This window comes from Hevea brasiliensis, chromosome 15 (genome assembly GCF_030052815.1).
Source record: "Hevea brasiliensis isolate MT/VB/25A 57/8 chromosome 15, ASM3005281v1, whole genome shotgun sequence".
Classification (NCBI taxonomy): domain Eukaryota; kingdom Viridiplantae; phylum Streptophyta; class Magnoliopsida; order Malpighiales; family Euphorbiaceae; genus Hevea; species Hevea brasiliensis.
The window spans coordinates 76697950-76708086 of NC_079507.1; the positions used below are offsets into that span (position 1 = coordinate 76697950).

Consider the following 10137-nt stretch of genomic DNA (forward strand, 5'->3'; position numbering starts at 1 on the left):
AAGAAAGGTGAAGCACATTGTAAGAGTGTGTGTGAATTGCAAGTTTTGACCTTTCTGTGGTCTACGATGAGGTGTTGAGACATATTATCAGATGATGCATGGCAGAGAGGTGTTAACATCATATTATCAGAAGATGCATGTCGTCCGCGTGTCAAATTAAAACAAGAATTTTTAATTTCTTTTAATTTTATTTTATTTCCGGGCTTCTTTTGAAAAAATAAAATCACTTCTGAGCCTTTCTATCAAAATACTAACTACAATCCACAACGGAAATTAATAAAACTTATGTATACTCCAACCTCCCTTCGCAGATGGTCCACCTAATTTTAAGTTGATCACAAGTTTAATTTTTTTTTTAATTATGTATCAAAAATAAAAAATACTAATATATCTAGTCTCATCGACTCCTTATTTTTATTCAAATGAAAGCTAACATTCAAAGAGGAGGAGCTGAAACTAATGTAATGCACTAGTAAAGTGACATTCACAATGACAGATTTAACCTTTGTTCTTTAATATAACGACGGAAAGGAAAAAAGAAAAAAGATTACATTGTATTCGCACTTTTGTAGCAACAGCAAAACCCCCAGAATTAAATCCAAGGCATCAAATACAAGTTCATCAAAATAATTGCATCCTGTGAATCAATAAAAAAAGGGGGTTGGGAAAAAAAAATAACAATAATTTATGAAAACAAGATATTCAAATTTTCCAACTTCTGCAGTGTAGCCCTAAATCGAGCACGGAAAAAATGATCCGCCATGCAAAAACTACAATGTAGTACATGCTCAAACACAATGAGATCCCAGTTAATGATGATCCTTCCATTTGATTAATACTAAGACTGATACTTAGCAAATGCATCACCTTTTTCACGCTGTAGTGCCCTAGGATCAAGTGGGATACTACCAACTCTTAGAAAACCAGAAGATTCAGTAAATCCGTTAACTTTGACAGGCATGGATCCCACCGCGACAACATCAACAGGATCAGAACTAGAAACACAAGTAGCTACATCAGAAGAGGGTTTTGGTTCAGCCTGCTTTGGGTTAATACTGAGGGAACCGATCTTTAAAACAGATGCAATATCTCCTGATTTGACTATCACTTGCTCAGAAATTTCACTCTCAATACTTGTATGAGCAACATCAAAATTTGAAGAAACCCGATCTGTGGCAGGAGCCTCATTTTTTTTCATGCAGTTAGTACCATTCTGCTCCATAGTTTTCTCATCTTTCTTTGGAGGTAACTCAACAAGACAATCCAGCTTGTGAGCAGGTTCTAATGCAGTTACCATGAATGGAGTTTCAAAGCTTTTAAATATAAGCCTGGCTTTCTCTTCCTGCATAATTCTCTGACGATTCTCATAGTACATGAAGTCATCAAGTATTGAGGTCTTTGATGTGTGGCCTTTGAATATTTTCAGCATTTCCAGACCTTGCTTATACATTATCTGCAGGAAATGATGAGTAAATTAGAAGATAATAACTACCACAAGCCATTTATCAAAAAAATTAGAAAATAAATTAAAAAAGACCAATAAATTAGAAAACTGTGCTAAAAACAAAAATTCACAGATTATTGAGACAATAATGCACAAAATATCTTAGTTCTCCATAGTAGAACATAATCTAAATGAAACCAACCAACAAGGCAGCCACTGTCCAAAGACTGAGGAAAGAAATTCCGACAGCCAACTACAGGTGATGAGGTAATTGAAAGAAGCTTTTGTACAAGATATCACATTCACAGGGACCAAAAAAATTTACACATTGCAAGTGAAACACAAACCAACACAACCCAAAGACAAGATACCGTGAAAGTAAACCAACAAATACCTCTTGAGTGTCTCTGCTATTCGTCACTGGCTTATTCTCATTGTTCTCTAATATAATGTGCCTAAAGCTGGAATTTGGTACGTCTTTGATAATATGCCACTTGACAGGAAAGCTACCACTCCATTTATCTTGCTGCCAAAAATCCATATCCTTTGCAAAGTCAACCGGGCCAATCATCTCAGCAACACCACAGAATTGACCACTTGCATTTACCTGCATTAAGAAGGGATCACATCACAATATTATAAAGTATGTATAATGAGATGCCTAATAAAGGGTAATAGCTAATAACACCCCCCCCCCCCCCACCCCTCCCTTCTCTCTCCTCCTTTTACTGTTCTGTAATTAGTTATTTTGGTCCTTGAGGTTAATTGCTCTACAAATTAGTCCTTAATTATAAGAATAAACTTTTGATTACACTTTAGTCCCCAACATAGTAACCTTTTAAATTAGACCACACTTTAGTAGCTGAAATTTGAAATTTAACTAATTTAACTGCTCTTCAGTACCTGAAGTGTTAATCACAGAACACTTTATTCCCTCAAATCTCATACTTCTAATATATGCTAGTATAACTATTGAACTTGCCAATTTTGCACCAAGGACCAAAATGCATATAAAGCGAACTTTAGACATTTTAGTAATTTATGCAAATAAACATATATAAAGAAAGAAGATGTTTGCTGTTAAAAAAAAACTCACAGAAAAGAATAGGAAGATGGGACATGCTCTAGGATTTCCAGGAGCCATTTTTTGAGTATCCTCGTATGCACTCTGCAGCTTCTTGTTCCCATTGGGTGTGGACGACCAAACATTATATTTAATGCTCTTGTGAACATCATCCTCACTGTAAGACTTTATTACAAAAAATTTCGCATCAACATAGTCGACTGGGAAATCATCCTTGTTATACTGATCAGTGTATATTATAATGTTTCCTTGTTCATTATCATCTCCCACGTTTGTTGTGTAAGCTTTAACAGCCAGTTGATTCCTTGATTTGTTTGTTCTAGGTCCACGATTCTGCTCACCCAAAGCATCTGGACCTCCATTTACATCATTGAGAGTTCTACCAACATGAATCTTAGATCGAAGCTTATCCACTGCAGCCCTTCCAGAAGCACTTGATCCAAAATCAGAAAAGCCATTATTGACAGGGACAGCAACTTTTAATTGGTTAGAATGAGGTAGGACCTTCCCATTGGAAAAGATATCAACAGGTTGAATAGAACCAGAAGCAACTCTACCCTGTGGAGTAAAACAATTCAAACAAATTTTCATCAAAATCCCCAAAAAATTGCATGTTCAAAAGTAACAAAGTTATTGAAACAATAAACCAAGAGATGGAAACCCATCCCAACAAATGTATCTAACCAGTATGTCATCTGTACATCCCCACGTCACTCTTGGTAACGAACAAATGAAAAAAAGTAATTCATAATTACATAATTTCTCAACAACTTCCATTCTTTGCACAATAAGATAGTTATCTGTCGAAATCTTAACAAAGAAAGAAATATTACCTGATGCATGCGTGAAGAAGCCGGAATAGGAAAACTACCAGAAGAAACACTTCCTTGTGTCAGAGACTGCTTGCTAGGTCCAACAATAACTCTTGGCTCTTCTGAAATCTTGGACATGGTATTAGTCTGATTTGAAGTGGGTTTTGATTGGAATTTGGGAAAGGCTGCAGATGATGAAGCAATACCATGTTTTGAACTTCTTCCATCAGGTCCATTGGTAAATGCTACACCTGCTGCATCTAGCAAGGGGTCTATTGAATTGTTTGGAATGAAATCCGGTTGAACAACAACAGGAACATAACCAGGTGAAGATACAGGGTCCTGATAAGAAGGCATGGCATAATACTGTTGTGGTCCCACATAAGGGCCATCAACGCCTATCATAGCACCAGGTATGTAAGGATTGTACGGGTTATAAGGAGACTGTGCATATCCATAGCTAGGGGTATAATATACATAAGGTAAAGTTTCAGTTTGTGCACCCTGAGCAAACACAAGAACATTAAGAAGAGTAAAAGATGAGCCAAAAACACAAATAAACAAAATCATTGAAGTAAACAATGAACAGAGAGTACACCCACCGCATATTGGATTTCCAGACCATCTGAACCAAAAATCCTATGGTGGTCCTCCCATTCACCGGGTGATTCAAATCCTGATCACATTCAATCAACAGAACACAAATAAAAGTGTGTACATCATCAGCTGAATGGATTCAGAGCAGGACTTTCCAATACCTGTACAGTAGTATCCATAATTGGTGGCAGTAGGATAATACAAGCCCTGATCCATAAAAAATTCGGGGGCTCCTTCGTTGTACATAGTTTCAACTTGTTCAAGAAGTGGACTTGTCAAACAGGGTTTATCTCAGCACTTTGAATCTAAGAGGCCAAACATGACAGAAATTATTGAGAAAAACAAATGAATGAACCCAACAAATAGCAACTTACAACAACATTCAAATAATTTATTAATTAAGAGAGTAATATAAGAAGTTAATTGCAATGAAAAGTTTCCCGCATTTCCATGCCCAGAAACATTAGACATTTCCATTCCAGAACTGCCACCCCAGGAGAGTAGATAGAAAAACTTAAGCAGGAGCCACTTGCTATGCAGATAATTTTTTATCGCAGCGTAAAAATGGATGGAAATATATGAGAGAGGAACCCAACATATTTCAAAACAAATGGAATAGCAACAACTTTGTATGCGAAGCCAGCACACCTCGACTATAGATAGCTAAACTAGGCAAAATAAAATTATGACTAGTAAAAGAACTCGAAGTTCACAATATAACCACACAAAGCAGGAAAAAGATAATTGTACTGGTCTAATTTAATCATATATAATATCTCAAAAAATTGAAAGGCACAAAACAGTTGACAAGGTGTGCCACCAAACAATCTCATAACATAGACATAAGAAAAGCTTCGAATCACAAAATATTACCAAAATTCCCAGAACCTGCTCACGTCAACAATAACATTAAAATCCAGTAAAAGACAAATCGTACACGGATCCCCCAGTCAACAACACAAACAAAAATCTAACTCCCCAAATCGATATTAAAATCTAACTCCCCAAATTGATATTCAATCCTATTATCCACAATAACTAAATCACACACAAAATCCAGCATCTAGTAAACAGGAATCCCAAAATCAAAAATCTCACCTATAAAGCACCTTATAACTAGGAATGAAATAACAAAACCAAAAAAAGGCGTACTTCAACTCAATCAATAGCGAGTAACAACAGAAAACCAAAGAGAGAGATGGATAAAAGAGCAAACACGCAAAGGTTATGCAAAAAGGATTAATTACCATAGAAAAGCGGAATCAAGCCAGGCTTGACCTAGAAAGTTCTTCGAAGGAAATATTAATAAATTTGAAAAGAAAATAAGAAATTACCCGCAACATTTGTTTTTAGAAATTTCAAAGTAGACGCGACTAAGAAACCCTAACCCTAAAGAGAAGAAACCGTATGAGAGAGACGGAGCGAGGGAGAGAGAGAGGAGGGATTGAAAAGGCGGTTTCGGTGGGTGCAGAGAGAAGGAGCAAAGAAGGATTCGCATCCAATACGAAACGTTTTCGCTGGCTCCGAGTGCATTTGTGGATTAATTAAAATACCGAAATTGCCCTCTAGTAATTAAATAATCATGGGGAATGCGAACTGGAAGGTTCGCGGGAAAATGAAAATATAACAAATCGAATTCGACTTTAGGCCTGAGAAAAACTGGCCCAGCCCATTTTCCTGCCCTCGCGGATGTGGCCACTGGCCCAGGCGAGGGAAAGCACCCATCCCCCGTATTATTAAATAGAAGAGTTGTTGCTGGAACTTTCTCAACCCTTCCATTTCGCGTAGAACCCACCTCGGCTTCAATCAAGCGGTGCCACTGCCACCTTTTGAAACTAAAAAATTCCTATGATATTGGTACTCCCCTGTGGCTGTGATCCGTTTGCAGACGTTCAAGAACTAGGTATTAATTAACTAATGGCTGTGGAAACTGAGGTCGCAACTCCTCCAGAATTGGCTCTTGCCGATATCGATATCAATTGGGCTAGGTATTTATCTTTCACTCTTTGATGACACAAAAAATATCACAAAAAGCTTCGAGTATTTTGCTTTGCATGGGGTTTTACTATTTTCTCGCTTGAGCATTTTAATTGTCTAATAACTTGGATGGGATTGGTTCAGGTTGGACAAGACAAGGTTTCACATAATCGGGGCTGTACTGTTTACTGCTCAGCAAGCCCTACTACATCCAACTGCAGTAGTGAAGACCGGAATGCAAGTAGCTGACTCTGGTCTCTCTCACACGGGTGGAATCTTTATATTCAGACATATACTGAGGAATGATGGTATTCCTTGTCTTTTTAGAGGTTTTGGCACGTCTGCCATTGGTTCATTACCTCGTAGAGTACTTAGATTGACATCACTTGAAATGTCGAAAGATATGATGTTGAAATACGCTCAAGGGCTAGATATGCATTGCAAATGGAATGGCAGGCATGTTATCAAATCTCGTTTCTTGTGTGTACTTTGTACCTTTGGATGTGGTAGGTAGCATTAGTGCATTAGTTCTTTACCATACTTCTTGTACTTTAGGGGCGGTCACAGATCAATTCTGTTAAAATCAGATTACAACTAATTAAAATTAAACTTGGTTTTAAATTGCATTGAAATTATCCTTCTGTGATTTGATTTAGGTTTATATTTTTTAATAATCGTGAATCGGTGGTTCTGAACCGAATTAAATCGATAATTTCGAATCGAATTAAATCGATGATTTAAATATAAAAAAATTCAATAAATATATTATCTTACTCCTAATTCATTTATATATATCATTAATTCTCTACACAATTATTCTCTACATTTTCTTTAATTCTTAATATATTTTTAATTTTTCTCAAATTTTTTAAATAATTATTTTCTACACTCATTTTAATTTTCAATACTCTCTCAATTTTCCTACTTTATTATTTTATATACTTACTGAAATTTTCAATATTATCTCAATTACTTTGTTATTACTTTAAATCCTCAATAAAAATTTCAATACTCTTTATTTTAATTTTTTTTTTCTTTCATATTTTTTAATTATCAATTATTATATAATTTAAAAAAAAAGGCAAGTAATAGAACTATAAATTTTTATTCTTCTAAATCCTAAACGGATATTTAGGCAAAATTAAGTTCATACACTTTTTGTTAATTTCTTTAAAAAAAATTAATTTCATCTCTAGTTTTTTAATTAGGTTCAACTCTTTATTTATTAAATTTTTTTTAAAGATAAATTATTTTATTTCTTTCAATTTTCCTACTTTATTATTTTATATACTTACTGAAATTTTTAATATTATCTCAATTACTTTGTTATTACTTTAAATCCTCAATAAAATTTTCAATACTCTCTATTTTAATTTTTTTTTCTCTTCTATATTTTTTAATTATCAATTATTATATAATTTTTAAAAAAAGGCAAGTAATAGAACTAAAAATTTTTATTCATCTAAATCCTAAACGGATATTTAGGCAAAATTAAGTTCATATACTTTTTGTTAATTTATTTAAAAAAAAATTAATTTCATCTCTAGTTTTTTCAATTAGGTTCAACTCTTTATTTATTAAATTTTTCTTAAAGGTAAATTATTTTTTTTTTATTTTATTTTGATTGAAAGATTTCTAAGAAAAATTAAAATATTTTTACAAATATAACTTAAATTTTGAATTAATAAAATTTTTCTCTAATTTTTTTTGTCTAAACTACCCTTAAACCATCCTTAAACCGCTTCCAAACCGTCCTCCAAACTTTATTTAACGTTTCTTTTTCGAACCGCCTTTTAAATCATTTTAAACCGGGGACTCAAATCGGAACCGGCGGTTCAGGAACTGTCTTCCAAACCGTCCCCTGACGGCTTGGTTCAAATTCATGATTTCATTGAACCTAAACCGGCGGTTCCTGAATCGTAGCCGCCCTTATTGTGGTTTGTTTGAGCTTTTATTTATCTTCAATGATCACACCACCCTAAAGAAAGAAAGGAAGAAAAGATATTTCTGCTACTGTACATGTTTGGTTTAGCGGTTGAATATAATCTGGAGTGTGGGTGAATAATTTTTAGTTTTTTTTTGCAATGAATTGATTTTTTTTTTCTGTCTTGCTTCTATCAAGAGGAGAATCGCTTTACGTTTTCAGCTTGTTTGGTGAAGCAGGCCAGCTGTAGTTGGATCTGCATGTTCTTGTTTGAAGAGTATGAGTGGTCTTTCTTGAGGGGCTAGCAAATCTTTGTCCAGATATGGCTATGAAACAGCGAGAGGGAGTAAAAGTCAAATGGGTGGTACTTTGTGGGGTTGTGCTGATAATCCATATGGCCACCCAGAAGGCGCGAGTGAGTCACCAAAGAGCTCTGTCACCTCCTCTCTCTACCGATTAATGTTATGGTTTGTTACCTTACCAACCTAAGGGTTTGTGTGCTTTCTTTTTGAATGCTTGATACAGCCTTCTTCTCCTCTAGGGTTGATAAAGTAGAGGACTCTTTATCTGGCCTATGGCTTTTATGTTCCTCTTGTGCTTCTTTATGTGTTTGACTCTTCAGAGGCTTCTTAGAGATGCCGATGAAAATTATCACACGTTGCAATGGTGGTGGCGATTGCATTTTTGCTGATTTAGGCAATCTCTTCCAACCCAGTTTAGGGTTTTCTTGTTCCTTCGCTTGGGCTTCTTGTATTTGAGTTTAGCATTCATCTTCTAGTTACTAGGTTTGGCAGTATTTGAATTATGATCTTTTTAATTATTGGGCTTAGTTTGCTTTATATGTTTGTATTTGACTCTTTGCCTTCTATTTAATTGTCAGAAATATATTTGACCTTCTATAAAAAAAAAAAAAGCCATTGTTACTGTTAGTTATCTATATGTAGTTGTTACTAATACATATAAAATGATTAGTAATACTATATATGATATAATTTATTTTATTATTAAAATAAAATATAAAATTATAAATTTATTATATTATATTATTTATTTTATTATTAAAATAAATACATAATTATTAATTTAATATATTTTATTATTTATTATATTATTAAAATAAAAAATATAATTAATGATTTATTATGTCATATTATTCATTTTATTATTGAAATAAGAAAACAATTAAATTCCTTAAAAAATAAAATAATTAAATAATTTTAAAAATATGGTTATAAAATAATAAAATAATTATTATTGTTGATAAAGAAAAAAATTATAATTTTAAGTTCTTAGAAAAAAACTTTATTTTTTATAATAAATAAATATTTTATGTTTTATGTTATTAATAGAATATATTTTAATAAAATTGTGATATGCTAATTAAAGTGTTAATATTGTAAATTAAAAAAATATTAATAATATTGATTTTTGAATTATATGAAAATGATAATGTAGTTTGAATAAAAAATAAAATTAAATCAGCTACAACCAATGAGAAACAGCTCTGAAAATAGAGTTAACACAAACTGCAGCTGATGAGTATCATATTAGTTACCTATAACTAATAAATTTTGGTGCTTGGATACTTTGTGCAAAGTTTTGGCTATGCTGAATATTTGGTTCATGCTCTTGAAGCATCGATTCACATGTTATTTTGTTTTTAACTGTCAATTTCATATTTCTGTCATTTAATTCCCTAGAGATTCTCTGTTTTGCAAAAAGTATTTTCTACTCCTCTGCTCCCCAGTTTTCCCAGTGTGCAAAGCTTTTATTCTATCTTGTAGATAACCAGATGCCTGGTTACTGTTTGAACTAATTCTAAACAGAAAATATAGAATCTTGTTTGCAACTGCAAGGAATCACTTCAATCTGCCTTTTTCTTTCTTCTTCTTCTTTAAATTCCAAATTCCAAATTCCAAATTATTACATAATTCATATAAACATCAGTTAATGATATGCTTTTGTTTTTTGCTTTCTTTCAGAGAGATTATCTATGAAGCAAGTATAACGGCTCAAGGCAAATGATGTACAAATAGGCAGTGATCTCAAAATTCTGTAGAGTTGGGGAAACTGATTACGAGGAGTGTTAGTCTTCTCCCAAAACGATATACCTTTCAAGTGTACTAACAGAGATCCTGAGTATGGTTAACCCCACCTCCACACCGCTCCCGCAACCCCCTCCCCCCTCTTTTATGAATGCATTTAAGTTGGACAAATAAGAAAGGTAATGTTTTTTCAATATTTATTTTCTTATCTGTAACTTTGACGAGAATGTATCATCTAAATATTGAAAGAAACA

The 10137-nt window shown here is 33.4% G+C and overlaps 1 protein-coding gene and 1 pseudogene across 3 annotated transcripts; one reads left to right on the forward strand and one right to left on the reverse strand.

The window, feature by feature from the left end:
- Positions 1–661: 661 nt before the first annotated feature.
- Positions 662–5461, reverse strand: LOC110632961 (YTH domain-containing protein ECT4). 3 transcript variants are annotated; one of them, XM_021781380.2, is made up of 7 exons: positions 5272–5461; positions 4099–4242; positions 3943–4016; positions 3362–3844; positions 2541–3086; positions 1839–2051; positions 662–1453 (listed from the first exon to the last, which is right to left on the reverse strand). In XM_021781380.2, the coding sequence occupies exons 2-7, from the start codon at positions 4181–4183 to the stop codon at positions 839–841; spliced, it is 2016 nt and encodes a 671-aa protein (XP_021637072.2). In that variant the 5' UTR covers positions 4184–4242; positions 5272–5461; the 3' UTR covers positions 662–838. The 3 variants fall into 3 exon arrangements, with proteins under 3 accessions (XP_021637072.2, XP_021637065.2, XP_021637081.2); XM_021781373.2 differs by having other exon boundaries at positions 5185–5461; XM_021781389.2 differs by lacking the exon at positions 5272–5461 and adding an exon at positions 5036–5148.
- A 108-nt stretch (positions 5462–5569) lies between these two features.
- LOC110632986 (uncharacterized) lies at positions 5570–6529 on the forward strand (annotated as a pseudogene).
- Positions 6530–10137: the final 3608 nt, after the last annotated feature.